The sequence below is a fragment of the Poecilia reticulata genome, linkage group LG10, assembly GCF_000633615.1.
Source record: "Poecilia reticulata strain Guanapo linkage group LG10, Guppy_female_1.0+MT, whole genome shotgun sequence".
NCBI classification, from domain to species: Eukaryota; Metazoa; Chordata; class Actinopteri; order Cyprinodontiformes; family Poeciliidae; genus Poecilia; species Poecilia reticulata.
The window spans coordinates 7,488,813-7,515,370 of record NC_024340.1 but is presented as its reverse complement, the minus strand read 5'-3'; the positions used below and the strand labels follow the sequence as shown (position 1 = coordinate 7,515,370).

General features: G+C 40.2%; 1 protein-coding gene across 1 annotated transcript in view; it reads right to left on the bottom strand.

Moving 5' to 3' along the window:
* aff2 (AF4/FMR2 family, member 2) overlaps nt 1-26,558 on the bottom strand; it is a 199,815-nt gene that overhangs the window by 61,368 nt on the left and 111,889 nt on the right. Inside the window, exons 5-9 of the mRNA XM_017307008.1 lie at nt 17,613-17,657; nt 10,940-11,026; nt 9,432-9,468; nt 7,239-7,299; nt 1,596-1,650 (exon numbers count right to left, since the gene is read on the bottom strand). Of these exons, the coding sequence (XP_017162497.1) occupies nt 1,596-1,650; nt 7,239-7,299; nt 9,432-9,468; nt 10,940-11,026; nt 17,613-17,657 (285 nt within the window). The remainder of the gene's footprint in view (nt 1-1,595; nt 1,651-7,238; nt 7,300-9,431; nt 9,469-10,939; nt 11,027-17,612; nt 17,658-26,558) is intronic.

The window sequence follows — 26,558 nt, the reverse complement described above, 5'->3', positions numbered from 1 at the left end:
AGTCGCACTTTTATCGATGATCCTTGAAATGCTTCTATAATTCGATCTGGAGAGCACAGACGCAATAAACAAACATGACATTTGAAGATTGCTGTGCTCGGAGATCTCAGCAGCAGCAGCAGCAGCAGCAGCAGCAGCTAGTTTATCTCATTAAAAAAATAAAAAGAAGAAAAGGTCTCCGACGGATTCCAGGCTTTACTGGGAGCTGAGTAAAGGATCTGAGCGTCTCTCCTGCCAGGCTGCCTGGCCGACCTTGTGGCGCTGCAGTAATGCGTCCGACTCCGGATCAGAGAGGTTACGTGTTCAGATGGCATCAGGGCCGCTTCCTCCAGCTCTATATGTTGACTTTAGTTAGCAGCAGAGCAGCCGTTTGACCCCGTACTCTTTAAGCTGTGAACGGGGCTGATTTGAAAAGTCCAAATTTCGAATCATCAGAAAAAAAAAGTAAATAATTTTGAAAGTGTATTTATTGCCATCTTTAAAAGATATTGACYTGATGTTTCGTTGAATACGGTGTTAGTGTCTCTTGAACTTGTACAAACATAAGCTTCAGTGGAAGTTGTTGGGGTCTTAAAGGCRTTTTAACACCTGGTATTCCGGGAGATTCGGTTCAGTTGGGAACAAAAGTTGCAATATTTGTTCCACTTTCAGCTGCTGTGCGTCTCTTTCACACTGACCTGTGTCAAACCAACCAAACCCTTCTAAAAACCTGTTCCCCTCCTCGCCTGTGGAGACGCTGCATCAAGARCCATTGAAGGAAGCAACATGAAAACATGTGAAGACGCTGCTGAGCGCAACTTCCTCCTTCACGAAATGAAAACAAAAATGGAGCGGCRTCAGATTTTAGTGGTTGTAGGATTTCTCTTTAGTCTTTGGAAAAACATTATGATCCATTTTTCCCCACAAGTGCTAGATACACACGTTTATATTGGTTATATTTACCCAGAATGCCCTGCGCTATGGTCCGCTTCCTGCTTTTAAAGCGACTTCTGGTCYGCTTGGTGTTCACGTATGCATTTGAACCACMCCAGAGTTCAGCTCACACCTCCTCAAACAAACTGAAACCTTCTAGGCAAATGAATCAGAGCTCGACTAAAGCGAACTAATGACAGATGTTTCTGTAATGYAGAATTCTGAGGCAGAAGGAAAGTGGTAAGTGGTTTTTAATGTGTATTATTTTTAAAGTATATCATGCGTTGCTGTTCAGCGCTGATGTGTCACTTTACAGAAGAAAACCGCGATCTACAAAACTGTCCGTATTGTTATTTTAAATATTTTCTCCACAGTTTGTTCGAGAAAAGAATCAATAAACATCAATACATTTGAAAATACGATTACATATAGCTAATATGTGTAGTGATACAAATCACACTTCCTCTATAGGACTTTCGTCGTATAGAAGAATATTACAAAAGGGAATGTTTTCCAAAAGCAGGATTTGTGTTTGTGGGGCTGTTATCGTCGTGACACACAGTCACAGTCACACAGTTAAAAATAGAGAAGTAGTAAATAATTTTTATCGTCATTTTTATTATCACAATAGTGACGTGAATAATAGTGACAAAACTTGAAGATGAACTGCAGAGCGACCTCACCTGTTGTTCAGCTTCTTCTTCATCACTGCTGATCTTCAGGTCATCCTCCAGCATCCTGCACACACACACACACACACACACACACGCACACACACACACACACACACACACATACACACACGCAGGGGCAGATGGGTTACCGCAGCCATGACCGTCTGTCTCACCTCTTGTTGCCTGTTGTTCCCTTTGAAGACTCTTTCCAGTTAACGGATGGATTACACMGCTGAAACGGTGCTGGTGACTCATGTTAGGGAAGAAGGATGAAGGAAAATCCTACCAGATGTTCAGGTTTTAGTGAACCAGATGTTCAGGTTTTAGTGAACAGAGACAAAGAGGATTGTTTTTCACCTGGATGCCCCATTTACTTCTACTTAGGGCTGAGACTTTAATGCATTCATATCAACTAAGTACRTAGGTTTTTACGTGTCGAACATTTTAACGCAATTAATGTGATTGTCTGTTATTTTACACAAAAATAGAGAGCCGGAACCTTTGTATCCTTCTGGTACGCCCGTAAATCTGATGCACAGACAATGTCCGCAGACAACAGTGATGGACGACAAAGCTGCTTTTCTTAGCCCACAGTGGGTTCATTTTTACTTCAAAAACATGACCTGATTGTACGTTGGAAAAGGTTCCTGTTATGTTCAAGATGTGCTACAGGGAGTTAGTTTATACCCGAAACTATTCAGCTCTAAAATAGCACCCCAATGCTAATCATTTAGCATTGAGATGTCCCCAATGCTAACGTGGCACACGTGGCTAATGTTGCTAATGTCACTGAAGTAAGTAACATTTTGAAGAAACACGTCACCRTTGACAAAGTTTCTGAAACACTATGAACTAAGAGAGCGATGCAGATGGCTAAGTCTTCCTTTTTTTGTTTTTATTATCTTTTTGTTGTTCCTTTATTATTTAGATTTGTTTACCTTGTGGATTAAGTCGTTTAATGTAAATCTGACGTCAAATGTATCACTTATTTTGTGTTACAAAAATTCAATAAATATAATGACGGTGCTAAAGTTGCTGACAGTCCATATTTCCAAAGTAGTTTCTGAATTACCCAAACAACAGATTTAAAGCCATATAAACATGTCTATTTATTCAATAATTTGGCAGCAAAAAAGGCTTTTAAAATTGAAAACATTGTTWCTTTTGTCATCAAGGTTTTTGATTAAAATGCGATTAATTAGCRATCTTACAATWAGCTCGATTAAAAATTTTAATCTAGCCCCAGCACTACTTCTGATATTATTATTTTTGTGTGTGTTTTAATCTCTCAGAAAGGAAAAAAACACAACACAACCTCACTGTTAGCCTCATCTGCTCCTTAGCYCACAGGTTCAGGTATGTATGTTTGTGGACCAGCGAGTTGCTGCAGTGTTTCACACACACGCCCCCCCACTCAACACCCACACACCGGCTCCTTTTATTTTGAGCTGGCGCTGCTATTGTTATGACAGGAGAATCCCCTGAAGGGATTTTTACTGCCTGACGAACCGCTCTTGTCAGTACCTGAAACACTTAAAAAAAMMMAAAAAAMYKRARSMMMWTKRRGRRGRRKWRGRARRRRGGGGAAAAAAAAATCTGCACTATGTAAGGGGCAATGATAGATATGTTTGAATGGATGAATAATGGATTCATATTTCATTTCGTAAAAGGAGGGACAGATGGAGAGAGGGCGATAGCGAGCGCGATGGAGACGATAATGGCCGGGAAGAGACGGGGAAGCGAGAGGCAGGCGGGCCGGTGGCGAGGACATGAATACACCCAGGAAGAGGGAATCGGCGCTGCTGGGGACAGACGCAGTCAGATTTAAAACCGTTAAAGACCGAAGAGCTAAAGCGTGACGTGGAGCCTCTCGCTACTGCGAGGTGAGCAAAGAGGGGGAAAAAAATAAATAAATAAATAAAAAATCTGCCTCACAGAACGCATCAAAAAAATACGCCCAGGAATTAAAATGATTCCCGAGCAGAAACTTTCAGACGATGATCTGGCCGAGTACAGAACGAATCGACCGGCTTCAAGGACGGGCCGCGAAGCCGAACACGCGGCTCGCGGCTCCAATTTGGCCGCTTCAAATGCGGACGCCTCTGGTCGCTTTTCAGCTGCCAATTTAAATGGTTGCTGCCCGAGGTTTTCAAAGCAAAAGCTCCTTTTTTTATATAAAAAAATAATCTTTAAAGGACTTCTGAGGATTTACTGGCTAATACTGGCTTTACAGGTGAAAAGGAAAGTCCAAATATTTAACCACTTTTTCAAAAATATATGAACAATGAGTAATATCTAGTTAGTATTTAATTCATGGAAATTGCCACATTTTTTAATTCCCCTTCGAATGACGGAAAATGTTGCAAAGTTGTGAATGTAAATGATCATCCTTTACTAATAAAAATCTCATAAGTGCGGTGTGCATTTGTGTTCTGAATTTTTCATTCCCGAAATGTATATCCAGTGCGATCCTTTACCAAAACTACACTGCAAAAACAACAAATCCTACAAAGTGTTTTAGTCGAGTTTCTAGTGCAAAGATATTAATGTTACAAGTAACTTTTCAGCATGATACAGGAGCTTGTTTTTGGTAAATAATCCCTTAATACTGATGAAAAAGCACTAGTTCCACTGGCAGATTGTTTCACCTGTAACATGAGAAAAAATGTCTTATTAGTGAAATAGTCTATTAGTTGAACTGGTGCTTTTTCATCAATATTAAGGTATTATTTACCAAAAACAAGCTCTCGTATCATGCTGAAAAGTTACTTGTAAGTGAGTTTTTATTTTTATTTCAGATGTTCTAAAAATATTTACACTATAAAGACAAACTTTTGGGCTTGAGTCCAATATCCTGTTTGTGGAGGAACACCGGCACAGCACATCACCCACGACACTAAAACACGGTGATGGAAGCATCATGCTCTGAACATGTTCGTCTCCAGACCTGAAAAGCTGCTGCAGTCAGAAACCAGAAAGACGTGCAGCTGCTTTCTGCTCACAGTTACGCTCCAGTTTGGGCTTTAATGTCGGCCCGCCACATAAAGACGCAACAGAAAACACTGAGGTCTGTGGCTGTAGTTTAGATCACGTCGACTATTTTTTGGAGGCAAACCGTGCTCCTTCAAAATAGTTGACGTGAGCCATGAAAGTTTGGTTTGTCGCATCAAAAGACCCAGCAGAAAACACTGATCTCTGCGGCTGAATCATGACTCACAGCATCTGTTTGGAGGAAACTGTTTCCACTCTTTGACAATAATGTTTTTAACCAGCGTTCTCAGCAAAGAGATCATTTATCAAAGTGATGCCACACAACAGGAGATGCATCGATAAACTCCTCTAGCAAACTACAACAGCTCATACACTGCAGGACTGTTACACTAAGAAAATAAAACAATTAAATAAAACTACCGCAGTACAATGTCACCTAAATAAAGAATAAAGACTTCAGAGCAAAGTCATAATAGTACGAGAATAAGGTCAAAATATTATGATAACTCAGTCATAAATATATTCTCCTAATAATATAACCGTTCTCAAATTATTGTGTCTTTATTGTCATACTATTTTGTCTTTATGCTCTTATTCTTGCAATATTTTGACTTTATTCTTGTGACATTTTGAATTTATTCTGGTAATATTTCCACTTTATTATCGTAATATTATGACTTCATTCTCATGTTATTTCGACTTTACTCTCTTACTTTTACGTTTTTATTTTTTCTTACTATAGCCCTGGTACTGTGTCGTAGACACACAGAGTTTTAAGCGAGTGTTTCTACTTAAAGCACTCGGCCGACTCAGATCCACCCTGACCTGAACCAGCTGTTCGTGGACAAACCCCCCTCAGAGTCCGGGTCAAAAACAGCAACAGCGCCGCCTGTTAGCAGCCGACATCTTGTTTTCTCCTCATCAGCCGCTCGCCTGCTGCAGGTAAATACCAAAAGCGGCGATCCTTTCACCTAAATCAGCGGCAGGAAGTGAACATGTAACCCTGAGATCCGCAAGTGCCTTACTCTGCAAACGCGGGGCAAACTCTCCCAACAGGTGGAAACTTGTTTTTTAGGACAAGAAGCATTTCTGACGCCGCCAAGCTCGACTCACTCGTAGGCAGCTGTCTGAAGGTCATGTGATCAGATCTCTCAGCGCTCTTCAGCCGTCGTCATAATGAATGAAGATAATTCATCGCTTTCAGGTTTGTCTGTGTTTCCTCCAGCAGAGTAAAGATTCAGGAAAAATAACATTTACATCTGATGAACATGAGGTAGACCCATTCATCATAGTGAGCTTTTTATGCTTATGAGCATAAACAATAATTATGCCTGCAGTAAGCGAAGCATCGTGTTTATTAGTGGCAAATATTACAAACAGATTAAATAAGCAGATTTTTCTTCTCCTTTTTTTTTCAAAGCAGAAAATGGACCTATTTCTTTGTCTTTTGGCGAGCAGAGCGAGAACCATTCAATATAATCCCATTAAAAATAGAACGATTATATTTTCATTCATTTGCAATTAGATCAAAAAACTAAATTAACTGCATTGTTCATGTTACACAAAAGCCAAATTAATTAGCGACTGTTTTGTTGATTTAAAACAGTTTTAAATCAACAAAACACGTTAGCCACATGTGGCTAGCATTAGCCACATTAGCCACAATTTGGCAGAGTCAAAACTTTCTTTTGAACTTTTCCAGTGAATCAGTATGAATTATTAATTTTTTTTGACGTTGCTTTAACTTTCAGACTGTTTCATCACCACTTGACTGTTTTGATTCAACTCTGAAAATGATATCTACGCCACAAAACCACTAAATCTTACCAAGTATTTTTTTGGTCCAGTTTCTAGTGTAAATGTTTTAGTTCGATTGGAAAAAGACAAAACTATCTTAGAAGTAGCTTTGTAGGAGCGTGTTGTAAGTCATTATTAATTCCATAAATATTGTTGATTAAGTTCCAGTTCCACAGGCGGATTTATTTCACTTATAAAAATGGTTTTCCCACGTTATAAATAAAACAATCTGCCATATTAAGACGTTATCCACTTGAAACAAGCTTCTATATCTGCCGAAAAGTCACCTGTAAGTCAGTTTTGTCAAGTGTACTCAGATATTTGCACCAGGAACTAGACCAATAATACTTGGTAGGATTTTGTGTTTTTGCAGTGAACACTCAACAAAATCATTCATGAAAAGGTGACTTTTCCGTGACTCATCTAGAGTCACGTCTCACAGAAAAAAATCCACAAAAACTGAACCGCGGAATCCGCTGGAAATCTGGGAATGTTTGACATTCAAGGTGTTTGCCGCTCGTGTGACTGAATAATTAACTCAACTGGTTAAACGTGGGATCAGTAAGGCTCACAGGGGTTCTGCCTTCTCGGTCTCATCCCGCTCTGCGAGTGATGTGGAGCGAACGGAGGTGTTGCAATACGCTGCTGGCTGGGGTTAAATTAATGTAGCTGCACTTTCCCGCTCTGATCCACACAATCCTTTTTTTTTTCCTTTTCCCCTCCCTCGATCTTCCTACCACAAGTGAATTCCATCCAAGAGTCAGGTTTAATTTTACCTTGAGGCTCAAGAAACAGCAGCAGGTTTAGAAATTCTCAATTTGTGTGTGTGTGTGCGCGTGTGTGTGCTTGAGGAGAGGTACTCACGACTTCTGCGGTGCGGTGGATGGTTTAGCAGCGGGTTTGTTAGCCGGCACCGTACATCTCTCTGCAACACAATGGGAGGAAGAGGAGGAAGAGGAGGATGAAGAGGAGGAGGGGAGACGACAGTGGACGTTCAATCATTCTTGACATCGTTTTGCATAAGTCAAGGTTTGTCTGTGTGCTTGACCAGAAGCCAAACTAACATAACCGGAGTCTTGTAGCATTGTTACCCCCGGACAATGACTCTGCCACAGTCTGTTTGCGTTGCCAGGTTTTGAAGAGCACAGCGCTCATTTTATTTATTTTTGCAATAAAACCTGACTACATTATTTATTTCTCCTAGTAGCTGTTCAGTTTCTTTTTTTTTTCTTTCTTGGAACCAAGTCCTTTGAATTCCTGTTTTGCTCAGCAGTTTCACTTCCTGACAGAAAAGGCGAGGCGGGAACTGTTGGGCTTCACTGGCGCCCAGCAAACATCTCAAAGCGTTTAAGTCGGGCTTTAATGTAAAAAAAACATTTTTTTAAATCAGCAACCTCTGAAAAGTACTTGAGGAAGAGTTTTATCAGAATTGCTGCATATATGCAGGTGAGGGCCTGGGGGATCTGAAAGAAGTCAACAGTAAATGTTTTAGGATGCTGCATGGCGCTCTGTGTCGATTTGTCACTGCAGCAGGGAGAATTTTACCTCCGTTATTCTACCGCATCACAAAAAGTTTTCACGCCGTCTGCTCGTCGCCAGCAGCACTGGACTTTGAATATCAAGGTCATAGGTCGATTTCCTGAGTAAAGTTGGCCCCTCCCACCTTCTTCAATTGAAGCGAATTATGTTGTCAAACGTTTGTGTTGCAAAAATTTTGGTTTGTGCCGCTATCATTTTGAAGGCTTTAATAAATGTTTCCAGAGGTCATGAGAGGTCAACCAGCCAGTCCATGTTTACAAAAAAATATTCAAAGAAAACATGGTGCCAATCAATTTGTGCTACTTTTGTGCAGCATCAATTTTTGTTTGTGCCGATATCCTTTTAAAGACATGGAGATTTGTTACCATCATTGTTAAGATCAACCAGTCAGCTCACATTTACAAAATCAAGTGAAATACGGTGTCAATCGACTTGTGCTACTTTTGTGCAGGAAAGATTTCCGTTTGTGCCGTTCTAATTTTTAATACGCACATAAAAAAGTTTCCAGAGGCCACCAAAGGTTAACCAGACTTCCCATCCTCCCACATTAACAGTCAAACAAAATTGATATCAATAAATTTTGCTGCGTTATAATTTTAGCTACTAAATTATAGTAGCTAAAATTAGCTACTATAATTTTAAAGATATTAATAAATGTTTCCAGAGGTCGTCAAAGGTCAACCAGCCAGTCCAGATTTGCAAAATCAGACAAAATATAATGCAACTTATTAAGACTTTAAATAAAAAGTTTCCAGAGGTCATCAGAGGTCAACCTGTCCTATCTGCTCATATCAACAAAAAAACAAAACTGATGTGAATTAATTTTGCTATATTTGTGCAGCTAAACTTTTTTAGTATCACAGTTGATTGACGTTGACAATTTACTTGGTTTTGACAATGTGGACTGGCTGGTTGACCTTTGGTGACCTCTGGGGACATTTATCAATATCTATAAAATGACAGCGGCACAAACAAAAGATTTTTGCTGCACAAACGTTTGACACTAATTTTCTTCAGTATGATGGAGGATGGAGAAGGTGGGAGGCAACTTCACTCAGGTGGCGCAATTTACATAACCAGACATAAACATGGAGGTTTAAATAAAAGCATAAACTCCTGATGTTGGGTGAGAAGGTCTGGTTCAGGTCACTCATGTTCCTTCACATCAAACTCCTCCAGTTTTTTTAATGAATCTGTATTTGTTGCATAACAATCTCAACTGATCCCACTGTGAAATATTTACATATTTAGATTGTGAACCATGAAACCCTTTGTCAGCTTTAATAAAAATATTGTTTCTGTTTTGCATTATGCACAGAAAAACCTAAATATAACATCACTCTTTATGATATAAGTTCACACGTATGTAACTTTCACATCAATTGCATAAACAGTCTTTCAAACTTTTAGTGATTATCAGTCCAAACCGCTTTCTTACATATATGCTGAATGCCGTTATCGTCATAGAAACCACAGTGTCCGTGGTAACTTCAGCTGTTTACAGTCTGATAGACTTACTCTGGGTGTTGTAGGCTGAGGTCACATGCTGGGTCTCCTGGCCAAACAGGAGAGAGGAGAGAAAAAAACAGAAAAAAATAGTTTAATGAATCAGTTTTTATCTTTAAGGTTTTTTTTATGGAATTTGCTAAACAGGTGCCTTACTGTTTAATCAGGCAAAAGCCCAAAACTCTTTTAGTTTCGGATTTAAGAGTGACATCCATTTCTAACGACAACAATAAAAAATTGTGACTACTGTATTTGCTTATTATTGAGCTAGTTGAAAATATTTTTTTCTTTTTCTTTCTTAATGCGAGTGCTCACGGTAGGGTCACCATGGTGACGTGTCACTGGCATATAAGTTGTGATTGGAGCCCAAAAATGTTTCTTTGTCTGTGATGCAAAAGACATCAAGAATAAACCTTTTGTGCAAGAAAAGAAAACAAGACACCATGTTAGCCTTCACACTGAAGGAGGGTTTTCACATTTACTGTTATCTAAGAGCATCACGCTGGGTGACACATAGATCAATCTGTATCCAGTGTTAAGCGACTTCACTTTTTGTGCTGCTCTAAGTGCAAAATGAGAAACGTCTAAAGAGAATTCTCATTTTTTTCTAAGAGTTTCATTGTTCGTTTTTGCTGCCGTCTCCTCTAAGATCGTCAGCGTTATCAGCTAGCTCTGTTTCTTTTCACGTTTTCCTTCTTTACCCTTGACCGCGGCATGCATCTCGACCAAATCATTTTTACACCGCAGCTCTTTGTGCTTGAAAGCACGAGTAAGTTGAAGTTAAATCAGAATGAAAAGCGACAATAAACTGCTGCTTTACAACCAAGCTTAAAGTAGGAAAATTAATCCTGGTGTTGACTTTTTTTTTTTTTTTTTTTTTTTTTTAACAACTGGAGCATTTGTAAATGACTTGGAGTTCATTAACACCTATAGCTACACACTGCAAAAACAGAAAATCTCAGCAAGTATTTTTGGTCGAGTTTCTAGTACAAACATCTTGAAATAAGAAAACAAAGTAACTTTTCAAGTGTCAAGTCAGTAATTCCTTAATAATGATGAAAATATACCAGTTCCAATGGCAGATTATTTCACTTGTAACAAGACATTTTTCACGTTTTATAGACTTAAACTTATTTTTATTGTCCTTGCACAATGAAATGTCATCGCTTGGCCACCGGAGCACACACTAAAACACAACTTTACCTATAGTTGCATAACGTACAAATAATGCATTGTTAAATATATGTAACTTAGCATTTTCAAGCCGTCTCAGACAGTCTTGGTGGTGGGATTGTTGAGCAATGATTTCTGAGTCTGGCTGTTCTAATAATCTGCCACTTTTCATCAATACTAAGGAATTATTTACTTAAAACAAGCTCCTATATCTTGCTGAAAAGTTATTTGTACGTTAGTTTGGTCTTACTTCAAGTGTGCTAAGATGTTTGCACAAAAAAAAAAGAACCCAAACATACTTGAAGAAGAAAGGGAATTTTTCTTACGTTTGCAGAGTGTGTACTCACCTTGTTTGGGATGGGGAACTTGGTCTGGTCAGCTTTCCCGGGCGTGTGTATGGCTGTGAGCGGAGGAGGCCATGAATGGGTCATCTCCTGAACACACACACACACACACGCATCTTTTATTACGTCACCATTAACGATTACTGAGAAGAGGCAGAATGTAGGCGTTTAATTTGTTGTTGTTTTTTGGTTCTTACATTCAGACAAATGAAGGAAATAACTCTGGTCCTGCTCTGCGTGCGTCTGAAGAGCGATGATCACGGCTAAACTTTAGCAAAAACATCGGCAGGAGGATTGCTTTAGCAGCCTCTTTGGACCAGAGGAGTGGAGTCAGCGTTCAATCAAGGTTGCACGCTGCCCCGCCTCCCCTCCACCCCTCCTTCAGAGCGGACCCTCATTATTGCTTATAGAATAAATGCTGGATTGCACAGGGAGGGTTGTGGTACACACGGGGATCAGAGTACCGAGAGTCGGTTAAGTGCAGAGTTGTTAAATTACAAAAAAATAAAAGGCTGACTCCGTCTGGCTGCATGACAACAACGCAGCACAGAAGCTGCAGCTTTTCAGTTATTTCTACTGAATCCATGCTTCATAAAAGAATTTGTACCTCTTAAACTTGGTCAGATTTTGACAAAGCACAGACTTTAATGTCTTTAATAAAGACAAACAGCAAGTAGTGGCTTGATCACGTGGTAGAGAGAGCATTCAGTCCAAGTTTGAAAAAACAAACACTTTTTATGGTTTTTAATGACTCACTGCATGAACAGGCTTATTCATGTGATTTTAATTCCATTTCCTGTTTAACAGAAACATTAGAATTACAAAAATGTGTTTCTGTTTGACATTAGCAGTAGTACTAGACAATAAATCAACATCACATGTCGCAATGGACAAGTGATCTATATCAATAGATAATACATGTGATAGATTATTGAATATTAAATATATAGATTATTCACTGAAGTCCGATCCAGAACCGCACAGCATTCTGGGAGATGTAGGCGGACCAAAGGCTTTAGTCGCTCAACCTCTCACGGCTAGCTAAGAAAGGTTGGTGGCATCAACAAACTCACTCACTCTGGTTACCTAGCAACAACCTGCTGAGTAAACTTGCGCAGCAGAAGTTTCAGCTTTCGCCATTCTGCCTCATAACTGGTTAAAAATCAAAACAACACAGTGGAGTGAAAACTGCGGATAAAACAAGTACCAGTTTGGTAATTTTTCAGATATTTAAAACAAAAATCAAATAAATAATTATTGGTATTGGCTGATATGAAACATGTATTATGATACATTATATCGCCCAGACCTAATTAAGCAGGATGTTGCCAACATTTTGGCAATATTCCATATTTGTAGTGGAAAAACATACATTGATGTTTGTAGTCACACATCAAGGAGTAAAATTAAATTGGTAAAGAACTTCAAAATGTTCATTTAAATAAACACACACACAGATGTGAGTGATTGGTTGTAGAGTGTATGTGTGTGTGAGAGCGAGACAGTGTGTAAATGTCATAATTAAGGACAATCTGACCATCAGTTTACATCATCCCCTTATGTAAACCTGCTGGAGGTTATTGGTTGTCAGTCTATCAAAAGGCTATTACAGAAATATTCACTAATATTCACTCACACAGTTAAAAATCTCATATTTATCTAACCTAAGATGCATGATTTTATTGTGGAGGAATTCAGAGTACCCAGTGAAAACCCACCGACGCACCAGGAGAACATAAAGCTCTACAGAGAAAGGTTCTGTCTGGGATCTGAACCCGGAACCGTCTTCCTATTGGACGGCAGTCCGAGCCCCTCCCACAAAACAAGGGTCGCTTTTTTTTTTTTTTTCCTTTTCTCTTTGACAGTCAATCAGTTCATACTCAACTTCCTTACAGCAGGTCACTGGGCCAAAAAGACTGATTTCCCATCATACATTGATTCTCCCCTCTGGAGGAGATGAGTCATATTCATCCGATGACGCATGTGTTCATATGTGTGAGGAAGATGCGCGTGCGTGTGTGTGCGTGTGTGTAGCTCAGAGCACAAAACAGCTCAACACTTCTGAAGGTCCTCCAGAATGCATCTGCAGATGTGTTGGGTGTGTTTTTCCCTCTTTACAGAATTGTTACGCTACCCTGACGAAATACGCCGGGTTGCTAAGCAACAGCCCCACTTTCTGACATCATTTTGTCCTTCCTTGAAGACTTCCTGCACTTTGACAGACAGCACCCTTGATTTCGCCTGAACATATTTGCGTGTGTGTGAGAGAGACAGAGTGTAAATGTCATATTGAAAGCAGTACATGACTGAGGGAGCGTAACATTCAGGCTGTTATCTGTTTGCCAAATATCACCTACAATGTTTAATCACAGAAAGTGCTTATTTATTCCCCCGTGTTAAAAATGCATTTGTGCTGTTGTTACAGTTTCTCATATTTTGCAAAGTTATAACTACAAATGCTCTTGTGATTCCATGCGGCTAAAACAAAGGAGCTCGTCTTTTTACAAAGGGGAGGTTTTATGTGCTCTCCAGCCACATAATGCTATTTTATAGCACAATCAAGTAACTACGTTACCTTCAGTTGTAACATAAAAAAATATTTACATCAAATATAATTTTAACTCCTTGAACATTGGGTCGCTGTCTCTTTAAGAAGTTCCTGCTCTTTCTGAAACTCAGGAAGTCATCACAACATGGCTCCTCTATTAACCCTGCTTTTTTACCAGAGTTTCACTGAGAAGTAGCTCCTTTAACGAAATGTACAGTTTCACCAGGTGTTTGCTAATTGTTGCTGGCTAGTCTGAAGGAGCCGAGTGGAGGAGAAGCTCGGATGCTTGGAAACTGGTAGATTTGTACGCTGGTTTTCACATRTACGATTTCAATCTAAAATATTCAAGCTTGTGCTTCCAACGTGATACGTGTTAACATACCTTTCAAATATGCATTTGCATTGTAAACACCTGATATTACTGCTTATGTTGAACCAGAACATGAAACAAAACAGCAACATGGAGACATGTGAATAATTGAAATTGTAAATTTTAGTATATTTTTTAAATTTATCAACAATTTGTATGAACTGTAATCAATTATGTGTATGCTAAATTTGTCATCTGACGTATGTTTGAAAGATTTCTATGGTCTGATGTGTGTGTGTTTTTTTTAATGGTGGATTCCAGAAAGCATTGCTGAGTGTAAGGCCTAGACAATAAACACTTTTACAAAATATAGACAAAAGTTGCACATATGTAACTCGCTGCTAATAATCTGACACCAGCTGAACGAGTTGCTTTAATGTCTGAGTGTACGTTGTGATTACTCTTTTGGCAAAAGTCAACTAAAACCTCACAAGGACGCGACGAACGGTCATTAAGAATCACTTTCAAAAGGACTCAGACAGGCTGGCTTGTTGAAGCGCTGGGTTTATGAGGTTTTATACTGATCTAATTTATCATATTAATAACAGTTCCATCCAAAGTGTGTGACTACAATGTCAAAGTATTAATGGAGGCAACACTTCGGCACTTCTTTGAGTTTCTCAGCGCCTGTCTCTGGGAACGCACAAAAAGATCTGGTGTTTGAATGTTACACTTTAATTATGGAATAAAGAAGCTTTTGAACTGCTTTCATTCAACACTATTGTATACGGAAAACTGACGGTAAGAAGAAGAAAGAAAAAAAAGAAAATCACTGCTTTTCTATGTGGAAAAAAATGTTCATAGCAAAACACTCTGGTCTGGTAAAATATTAATCGAATCTTTAAAGCAACAAGCATGTCTGCATTAACAGTAGAACTCAGGTTAACTTTGCTTAACACTGCCCACGTCTGTTTAAAGATAAATCGCATTATCACCAAATCATCACTAAGCCCATTTCTGTCAACCTAAAAAAAACAGTTTAGATGCCATTTTTTGTTCTAGATGACATAAATTAAGATTTTTTTCACAACATTTGTGGTTTTTTGGGTCTTTTAAAAAAAATACAGATCATAATTGTTGCTGATGTATGAAAGACACAGCGATACATACAAACTGGCAGCTAAGGACTGCTGTGATTTTGTTTTTGAATATCACAACCAATGTCAATATTGTCACAATTCGCTTTCTCTTCCATTTTCACGACACCCATTAAAATCTGTATCAGGTGTTGGCATCAAGTTCAGCAAAAGTTGATGCAAATGGCCAAATGTACTGCAGCATGAACGCAGGAAACGTCCAGCCTGTTGCGTTCAAGCGCTCCTTTTCTGACATTTGGAACATCGATCTTGTGCTGCTGATAGCGTTTTGATATACGGTACAGCTCCATTCTGTTGGGGTCTCAAGGTCACAACCTCCAGTGTGAACTGAAGCGCTTCGTTGCCAAGTGTGAAGTAGCCTTCAGTCAAAGGTCAAATCCTGCCTCGAGTTGAGGAGTTGGGATTACCGTCTTGTTTAAGATTGATGGTGAAAATGAAGCAGTGGCGAGAGACGGACGGACGGATTTAGAGGGTCCTCAACTGCTAAAATGAGGCGCTTCTGCGGGCGGCGAGGAAAGAGACAGGCCGTTAAAGTTCTCATTTTCCCGACCCGTTTACGGTCTGACCTCACCTGTGGCCGTGAGATGTGGACCGTGGCTGAAAGAGCCGGATCCTGACTGCAAGCAGCTGGAATTAGCTGGGTACGTATGGCGGCTGGACGCAGCCTGAGGCATCACGCTGAAATAATTAAGTTGGGGCGGTTTGGACAGCTGATCAAATGCCTCCTGGATAACTCCATTTAGAGATTTTCCGGGCACGTCCCACTGGAAAGAAACCCTGCAGAAGAACACCCAGAAGTAGTTGGAGAGAGTATTTATGGCTCTGACAGTTGGAAAGCCTCAGGATGTCCGATAATGAGGTGGAGAGGGATTTTTCTTTCGGACTTGTTACTCGGTGACCAGATCCGACTTAAGAAAGGAAGACGACAGACGGATAGTTGACATTTCCTTGTGTTGACTTCTGACAGTTCAGACCAAAACACTCGACTCCTCTCTCTGGTCATTTGGTTTTTGCCTCTTTTGCAGTGATTTTTAAATTATGATGTAATTTTCCTTATGCAGTTTGAGGTCCTGCCAGCAATTTATTTAATTGTTTTGAGGTCGATCTTTCAAAAAAACAAAATATTCAGGACTCAAACTAAATCGTTCAGTGGTTTGTTTCTTAAGGTTTTGTAGCAGAAAGGTTAACAAAACTGCTAAATAGTTTTTTGCTTTTGCGTTATAACTTCCTGCTGTTGCTATGTCACATTTGCCGGTGCGTTTTGACTTTTCGTCGTTGCCTTGTGTCGTCTGTAGTTGTGTTGTCCCCTTCATGTTGCGTTGCGACTTGTTGCTGTTGCCTTCACATGTTCTGCTGTAGCGTTGTGTCTCTTTCCTGTTGCTTTACGGCTTCTTATTGTTATGTTGTATCATTGGTTGTTGCATTGTTTGCGTCGATAAACAACGATAACCTCTGTTGTCGTAATGTGCCTTTTTGCTGTTGCCTTGTGGCTTTTTATTGCTGCGTTGTAACTTTTGAAGTTGTGTTGTGTCTTTTTCTGTTGCCTTGCGGTTTTCTGTTGTGGCGTTTGCATCCCGTTGACCCTTCTGGGCCACAGTAGTTTCTTAGCAAACACAAACAGTCGATGCTCTGAGAACAGTGTGTTCAGCCACAGCACACGCAGCCCAATACGAGGAGTCATGACAGCACGACACACAAATCCACCCCGACCACTCAGGCTTTTGTTTACGCAGAACAGAACTGTCACTTTAACAGACTGACAAAGCCATCGGTTCTGGCAGTCGGTAAAKCAAATGCTGCGCCATGTTTTGCTTTACATCTATTTACCGCCTCACCGTTAGACTCCGCTGCCCCGCATGTGAATCTGCCATGTTTCCCTGACAGCTGACTGGTATGAGCGGGAGGGGGCTGCGGGCCGATTCACCCCGCCTCACATTCTGAACGCCCTGATCTTTCCACTTGACACGACTAAACATCAAAGGCCGGATTCAGTGGCGCACCGATATTATTGACAGAGGCCTTTCATGCGGCTCACAGCAGATAGTCTGTCACAAAGCCTGTTGACCGGCGTATTGATTTGTGAAAGGGAGAGGGCGGCGAACGACAGAGGGCAGGGAGGGAGGGACGGAGGGAGACAGACAGGAAGAGGAGGGAATGCGTTAAGGAGCTAACTGAGCCGTCCGATCGCGTGCTCGTCGACGGGGCTGCTGACAGAGGAGGGAAGATTGTCGGGGAAAACGTCTGTTTTGACATCATTCAGAGCAGAACAGAAAGACAGGAGGGGGAAAACTGTGGGAAAAAGAACAACAAAAAACGAGCTGTTTGGAGAAATTCTGCTAAACACGGATGGAGGAAAAATGATGGAAAAGATTTCTGCCTGACATCATCTAACAGAAAACAAAAAAAAAAATCTATAATCATGGACCTGAGCCAAAGTTTCTCTTTTTCCTTTTCCCATCCTTTGTGTTGCAACCCTTCTGTTTCTCATTCTCTTGCTTCATTCTGTCATTTCTTCCTACGATCAAATTCTCTGGAGAAGAACCAAAGTCTTTCAGAGCAAACAGAAAACAGCTGATAATCAGCGCAATTACCCTGTGTGTATAGGAGAGAGAGAATGGGTGTGTGTGTGTGTGTGTGTGTGTGCGTGTCCAGGGAACATACCCGCAAAATCTCTTCAACGCAGCTGGAGTCGTTTGGCAGGCTGACCTGGAGGAAAACAAAGACAGAAAGCCTGATTTTAACAAATGGTAATAGCAGCTTTGCATTGAAAGCAGAACGATCAAAAGGAGAAAAAGTGCAGCAATGCGGCGAGAAGGCAGGTCCGTTCACAACGCATCAGGTTCAAGTTTGACCAAACGTCTGAACGTTCCAAGTTTAGTGAGTCATGTCTCATGTAAAGCGTGGGGGGCTGACTGTGGAAAACGTAACGGGTTTGTGCCGTTTTCAGGGTTCAGAAGCCGTTTTAAAGTCTAGCTGTCAACTTCAAAGTAAAACTAAAAGCTTCACACATTAACGCCGCTTAGAGTCCATAACTGTTCCATACGGTGCCTTAAACAAAAGCAGTCTAACTCCTGGGACTTTTTCTTTTTTTACACAATGGCCACAAACTGAAATGTTTTTAGGGATTTCATATGGCAAAAAGCAGAGCTTACACCTGTCACAACAAGCAGTATACATGAGAATGAGCTCAATAATTTCCATTGGCGTGATTGTTTCTCTATTTTGTTTAATTTGATCAAAGACTGGATGACAAATCGCTTCATTCTTTTGGTCTCAACTAGCCTCTTTTTTTTCTTTTTAAAAAGGACAATTTTGTTTACAAAGACTTCATAAATCGTTTTGTTTGTTGTTTCTGTTGTTTTTTTATATCTATTTTATATATTCCAGTGATAAATGTTTGTTGGAATTTAAAGTTTATTGATCTTTGATCATGTGTTCTTGCATTATTTATACCATTACTATTATACTACTTCAAAATTGTTTTTAAAAAAAACAATAGTATTATTCATCAAAATAATTTCTGGGACAATTCATCCAGAAAAAATTGTTACAGTGACAGGCCTACTAGTGCATGATGATAGATGGTTTTCAAATATTCTTAGTGTTGCGTTCATTACGATTATATCTGAAAGACTCTTGGTGTATTTTTCTACCAACTTTGCACAATTAGCCACAGAACTTTTTGAGAATTTTTGAAAAATTTGAAATAGCTAATGCTCAGTCAGACTGAACCGCAGAGATTCTCAACTGGATTTACGTCTGAACTTTGACTTGGCCGTTCTGGGTCATCCAATAATTTATTTTGATCTAAGCTCTTCCATTGCAGCTTTGGCTGCATGTTTCAGGTTGTTGACACCAACCTGAACCAGATTGTCCGTGACTAGGAAAAAATATCACGTTTCGTCCTCCGGTTGTTGGTCCCTGACTTGGGTGATGCGTTTTTGAAATACATCTATTTAAAAATGGCTGAAAAACCGCCTCATTCTAGCACAAAACTTTTTATCAAACAAATGTGAGTTTCTTCAAAAATGACGTGTTTCTGTAAAGCTAGATTATTTTCGTAATTCCAATTTTTATGGTCAATAGAAAAGCGGCTACTGCTACTTTTTTTCGGCGGGAGGGTGGAGCCTTCATATCTATTTCTGAGTAGCTGTGTTTCCATTACAAACGTCCACAAAACTTAAGTCTGTATTCCGCACAGTTTCACAATCGTGGCTTTTACATTAAATAAGAAACGCAATCGAAATCACACGTGAATACATTTGTTTACGTGCTAAGTCATTAAAAAACATGCCACGTCATTATCCTCCAACCACTTCCTGTCGTCTTCTTCGTCGTTTCGGTCATTACTAACATCCTGTTTTTGAGCAGGCAATGGAGACACTTTTTCCGATGCAAAAATAGTGTCTCCATTGCAGTTTTGCAAAATAAACCAATTTCAATACCAACATTTTATCGAAAAACCTGATTTTTGATTTTTCATAATTCAGCTGCTGTTGCTGTTTCCAGTCATATTCTGCAGATCTGAAGTTTTCCAGAGATGTTCCAAATGTAGCGGTAAACTCCCGTGTTTCCTACGGAGATTTTCCACCCAGCTCTCCCATAAAACCGCTGAAAGGTGGCCAGAGCGTGAACAAAGCATCATGTGGACGCAGCTGCCAATCTTCTGAGCCGGTGAGGTCCGTTTATGCACGCAGAGACCACCTGAAAACCATTGAAATGTCAAGCTGAAAACAAGAAGTTCCCTTTCTTGGGGGTTTTGTAGGGGTACTACTAAAATTATGCAACTGGTTTCAATGTTATACAGCCACTGCTGTGTTTATTGACGTTTTCTTGCTGTGTTTTTTTATCTGAAGCGGTTTATAAAAACACACATGCCATAAATAGTCTTCAAATTCCAAGAGGAGTTTTTTTTTTTTTTTATTACGCTTGTTTATCACTTCAACATGTGGAGAAATCCAAAAGCTCAGCCAAAGGCAACTTCGAGCAGCTCCACCCTGAGCGGTTCAGCCCAGGTCGAGGCGTTCATAAATTCCTGCGTGTTCATGTAAAGCCGTCCGTCCGGCTCGCTGCGCTGCCGTAAATTCACAACCACAGCTCAGTCCGTCTGATGCGACGGACGGATCGCGCTCACTGCAATTAGGTCTTTAAATGCTAAACACCGGGGTTAGTGAAGCAATAAGGACGTGTGTTAAAAAAAAAAAAAAAAAAAAAGGAGCATTTCAGTTATTCAGATTTAGAAATGACTGCGGTTTGGCCCGTGTCATGTAAACCGCAGGACACTTTTAGCTTGACAAGCGGAGGGCCAGTCTGGGGTTTGATTGGGAGGCAGAGAGGGAGTCTGTGTAAGTGGTCTGATTAACCAGTTCACTGGCTGCAGGCTGTTAATCTGTGTAAACATGGCGGCCACGTCYACAGAGCCCGTCTGATCATAAAAACACGACTGCATCCTCGGAAATAAATGAAGACAAACAAYATCTGAGAGCGGGAACAGTACATGTTAACAACAGACTGTTGAAAGGTTAAGTTGTGAGAGCCTTACAGCAGCATTAATATTCCTCACAGGTGACCTACTACGTGTCCTTGGACAGGTTATACAAAACATGTTCATTAATTTTTTTTTTTTTTTAACATCATCATTCTTCAGGTCTGTCTGCTTTGAGCTGCATTCAGAATGAGTTGTTTTAGGGCATCTTGTCACTTTAAATCTAAATTAGCTGCTACAAGCCAAGCCCCCAAATCAACACTTACAATTGTATGTGAGAATGGCTACAAACAYACAACTGTGTCTCTTTGAAAAGCAGAAGTAGAGCCTCCTGCACAACTAACAAGAATGCAGCAAGTCAAAAACAAAACACTTGTCTTTTCCAGCAGCCATTGTACAGCGGTAAAACCAGCAGGAGTTTCACTTGGGTTGCTAGGTAAAGAMACGGTGCCAGTCAGTTGTGACTTAGCAATCRAGAGGTTTTCAGGACACCAAAAAATATTTAATTATTGGCCAAAAAAMMCCAAAAAATATCTTGAGGTGATTTTAGTAGTAGATCAGATCAAATGTACAAAATGTGAATTTTGCTAAATAGGTTTCCTTTAAACTTTCACAGTCTATCAGTCTATCACATTACGACCACAAACTGTGAAGCATTTGTGGTAGCTAGGGCTGCCCAAAAAATCTGGCAGCCCTAGCAGACTTCAGACTAGGATAAGTGTTAACTTTTCAGCACTATAAACCTAAGCAGCGCTAGAAATGAATAGTGACGTCTAAAGCACAGTCATATTTTTAGAGTGGCRTAGTCAAAGTCCAGACCTAAATCCAATTGAGAACATGTGTCAACRCTTGACAGATTMTCTCCAATAAGACTGAGCTCCAGTCTGTTGACTGTAAGAAAATATGGCAAAGGTCAAATGATGTTAATACTTTTGCAAGACACTGTTCGTTTTTATGGACTCGGTGAAATATTAACATCTGCCCAGCTGGAAGTCTTTGCTTTCTTAGTTCAAACTCAGTTCATTTCTGCCGCTCCGGCCCAGCACCAAGCTGCTTTTCTTTTTAGTCCAAAACAAGCCATTATTGCAGCTGAGGGACCCGTGATCTTGTGTGATAACACTTTGGAAAATACATAAGAATCATCTCAATTGCAAAGACGTCAATTCCAAAAAAAAAAAAAAAAACGTAACTGCTAACACATGCAGCTCTCCGGGTTAGATCTTTGTCTTGGATCTTGGTTCAACGACACGAAGGAAGACGGCAGAKCGGGAAGTCAGAACCTGTCTCAGTCTACGGCAACATAACCTCCGTCACCCGCCATTACTAACAGCGCCAACGTGAACAGAGGGGCAATTTAGCCCCCATGATGATGGGGGTGACATCATGTTCAGCCTTAAATCACAGCCTGCTGAAACAACAAAAGGCACTGCAGGCCGGGGGTTTGCATCTGCGTGAGCTCACAGAACGAAAACCCATCTGTATGTTTTCTGGACAGGAGCCGTTATTCTACTTCAGCAGATTAATCACACAGACCTGAAGTCACAGGCGCTGGATGGAGACGTTTTCTTCCGACAGAAAACCTCAAACAGCAATCGAGAATCAATTTTACCCAATAAATCTTGCTAACAATTTGCAATTGTTAGCAACTCTGCTTTGTGGACTAGAAAAGAGTTTAAAATGCGAGAAAACTACTAGGAGTTCCTCAAGGGCATGTCCTCGGGTCACTTCTTCAACATCTACATTTTTCCCCAAGATTGGGATGAAAAGGATTACAACCTTTTCTTAACCATACGTATGCTTATGACTCAAGACTATAATTCTGAGTCATCACAGAACAACTATCTCTTACAGCAGTGAGTAAGCATGTCCTTCGTTTTGTTGAGYGGATAAAGCATAAAAACGCAGGAAAAATGAGTCAGTCTTGAAATCCAGAAAGGCAGGTTGAAGGTTCAACTAGACCAGAGGACGCCAAAAAATGGCAAWGCATCACAGAAATGTGGCTATAAACTTATAAATGTTAWCATACTTAGAGTGCGTTCTAAATAAACTTACTGTTTTCATAAACAAGACGTCTGTTTAATAATGTCAGGAAAAAAACAGGTGAATCTTAAATTGTTTAGTAAGTTCTTTGTATACGTCTGTAGGACAGACAGATACATTATATAAAAATATCAATGAATTCAGCTCCTGTGTGCAGCTTAGTAAAAAAAAAATCACACTCCTGTGTAACTTGTGAGCTAATGAGGCCTGTATGTGTTTTCAGGAGCAGTATTTGTGCGCTGTAGTTACSTAAAAAGTCTGCAAACAAGTAAACTGTTTAAACCGTCACTCTTATTGTGACCAAAGGAAAAGGAAGTAGCACAATCCTTGATTGACCTTTGTCCCAATCACCCGCCACACCTTATGTACGAGAAAGTGCAACCAGATTGCACTGACAACACCACTCTTCAGTGTCGATGTTGTTACTGGGTGAAGAAGACGTAAAGTTAGCTATTTTCAACGAGAGATTCCAAACGAAACCAGAGGAAGTAGAGACATGTCAAAGACAGACTGCAGTTTATTTAAGTCACAAGAGAGAATACTTGTGACTACTAACAGAAATATTTGTACACCGTTTTATCTTTTTGAGTTTTGTCTGACATAGATGTTGTTGACTTTGGAAATGTTGTCAACCTTTGTAATTTGTAATGCTTGTTGATCGAACCTCGCTATTTGRTAATATTAGACAGCAAAGACCAAAGACAGTCAACTCCTCAACCTTTTCGTCTTTGTTTTAAAATATGAATAAAACTGCTCAAAACCAAATAAAGTGTAAAAAAAAAAAAAATTTTTTATTAAGTTCTGGAGCGGAGAAACCAGAGATGTAAAAAAAAAAAAAATCTGAATCAGCAGGCGAAATAAAAAAACAAACAAAAAAAAAAACAAGATTTAAATATCAGGAAGCAGCAGAGATCTTTGCGCCCAAAAAGCTCTCTTCTTTTCACATCCGTAGTGTCAAATTCAACGGGAGCAAGCTGCTACATTGTGACGTGAAATACTGTTGACACAGAAAAATGGAAACACCGGTGAGTTCAGGCTTGCTGCGTTGTTTTTGTTCTTTATCTGTCCTTCTGTTCATCTTTCTCCTCAACCATCCATTTTCATCCCCGCTGCGCTCCGGTTCGCCGGAGTGCATCGCTGACACTTTGTGTCCCTGATTCCGAGTGTATTATTATTAAGAACCRGGCCGCTCGGCGCTTCGAAAGAACCCGGAGCTCAGTGAATGCTAACCAGCTTTTAATGGACCTAATGGACAGGTGACTTTCACATGGTAAACGGGTGTGTGGCGCGCAGGTTTCTCTTAATTGATGTTACTGCGAGATCACAGTTAATTTCAAGGACTGTAAGATAGGGAGAGCATAAAAGAGAAATGGGAGACGGCTGAGAGCTGCGGCGTAAGTCTGGGGGAGGAAAAAGGACAAATTTYTGAGAGAAAATAGATACCAAAGAAAAATGAGTAAGGGGAAGAGTGGACCGGAGAGGGTGTGGGGGGGGATATAGCAAAGGCAATTACTGAGGCAGAAATCCTTTCTCTCTGAAATAGCAGCTCAGATAGAGAAGATGTCCACACATGCAACACAGACGCACACACTAGCCAAAAGGCACTCGCTCAGTTCCACGTTGTTAGCCGAAAACACGCATCGACACAGTCCCGTTCCGGAGACCGCTCTGAAGAAAAATGGCTAACTTCGAAGAGCCTCRAGAAACGTCATCACATCGTCTAGCGGGTCCGGCTCTGGATGCGTTTACACAAACGTAAACGCGTTTAAGAGGAGCGAGGAGCACTTTGTGATTCCATAACAAGCAAGGGTCAAGACAACCAAAAGGGCTAACCAGCCTTCAAGCACAATCAGAAATTAATTACCATTTAGATAAAAGGAAATAAAGCCAACAACCGTTTTCTTTCGACTAACAGAGATTTAGTCTGAAGTCACTATCATACTACTGCTTCAGTTTGCATGGGTCAGATGCATCCAGATGTGATCCAGATGGTTTGTGCCAAAGAACAGCCTGAGAAGTTGATTTTTTTTTACAGCCTGTTTATGCAAAACGCAAAAGAAAGGAAAAAAACCCTGACTTGGCAGGTGACTGAACACCATATGTCCACAACGGGCTGGCTACAATTATTAATAGCAACAGAAAAGAGGTACAACCTAACTTGTCCAAACATATTTTCCAACTGAGAAAAGCTTTTCAAATGTAGCTACTACCTAGAGATGGATTGATCAGGCTGATTATAAATTCTGATTTGGAATATTCTGATGAAATATTCCTGATGTAGTTTATTGACTGTTTGTGAAAAACYGTCATGAGCCGTTTATTCCGGACTGTCAAATGATTATATTTGGGCTTAGTTCTGGAAACATCAGAATCAAACAGATCCAGTCTTTGGTAAAGGTTCCTGCAGTCGAAGCACAACTAAAGATCTCAAACATGCTCATCTAAAGCTCCTTCTCAATTCAGAATAAGTTGTGTGGTTTTGTTCAGTTTGTTCAGAAGAATTAGATCGAAATGGTAAATTCAATCTTTTTGCAAAAAAAAAGAAAAAAAGGGTCAACATTTCCAGTAAATCTATTGGACCAAACTCTATTGGTCTGCCAAAAAACCTGCATCTCGGTTCAATGGAAGTAATCTCTGGCATGATTTGAACATAAATGTGGAAGCAGGTGGACCAGAGACGGCTCSAAAAGCAGGGTGTTCTGGGTAAATGCAACCAAAACRAACTCTCGGGTCTAGGATTAGCAGGAAAATGGCTACCAACGACAAAAGAGAAATCCTACAGCTGATAAAATCTGACGCCACAGCGGTTTTGCATTTTGTGAAGAAGGACGTTGYGCTCATGTCTTCTTCAGTGTTTATTAGYGCAGCGCCGCCACAGGCGAGGAGGGGAAYGGGTTTTTTCAAACGGTTTGGACTGATTGAGACAGTGCAGAGTGAAAGTGAACCACACCGGCTGAAAATGTAATGTTGCAACTTTGGCCCCCAGTCGAACCAAGTCTACCGAGCTATCAGGTGTGAAAACACCATTAGTTTCCAGTTCACTTTTTTGGTATGCATCCGAGTTSGACTGCACATTCACACCTCCCAAAGCGAACCGGACTTTATAGGCAAAACCAATTAGAGTTTGATCAAAGTGGACCAAACAGGGCTGGTGTGAATGTACCCTTAGATCRCAATGGTAATTGTCAAAAACAATAATGCACACTTGCAGTAAATCTCAAAGATCATTTGCTTTGTAATGACTGTATCGTTARTATAATCAGGCCGTGACCACAGTGGACCGAATGCAGTTATAATTGTCTGCATCTAAAAGAAAAAGCTTGCTTTCTTCCTAAATAAAAATCCCCCGTGATTATGACCYGRCGCTGTATTCGGATTTACTGAATGGGTTCCGTTTATTACATTAATTTGTCACATCAGCGAGGGGCCTGTTTACGCTCCACAAACAGTCACCTATAAAATTACATAACAAACACAATTTAATGCGATTCCTCTCAAAATGCTTCTCTTCTTTTCTCTTCCCTCTTCCTTTTCATGTTTCAAAATGCACCGGAGTGTCTTGTTTCCTTTTGTGTGGGAATTAAATATCATTAGGAGGTAATTACACTAATGTGTTTAAGACTAAAGAAACCGGCTCCCCCCTGATCTCTGTTTTTGTATGTGCAAAGAGAGGGAGATGAATGCCTCGCTGAATGCATGTGGGTTGACAAAATACGGGAGATTGAAAACACCCCCAAAACACACGCAATCTATTCATATTTACAATAACTGGGAGATAATTATGTTCCGCGAGGAGATTGGCAGCGACGGGAGATAAAAGAGGGCAGAAAGGAGGATAATGTGCAGAGGGAGAAAAAGACGGGAGTCAAACAGAATCAAATCTGAGAGCCAGACGAACGCAAACATGTTCCGAGGGCTATTAGCATATCGTATTTCTGTTTCACTGTTTCTTTTTTGGTGGATAATCTCACTGTAAAATAAGAGAAGGTTTACTGTGTTGTCAGAATTACACAAAGTATCCAACTTCAATCTTTTAATGCAGCTCTCTGAGGCCAAAAAAGCAGAAAAGCCTCCTCTGCTCT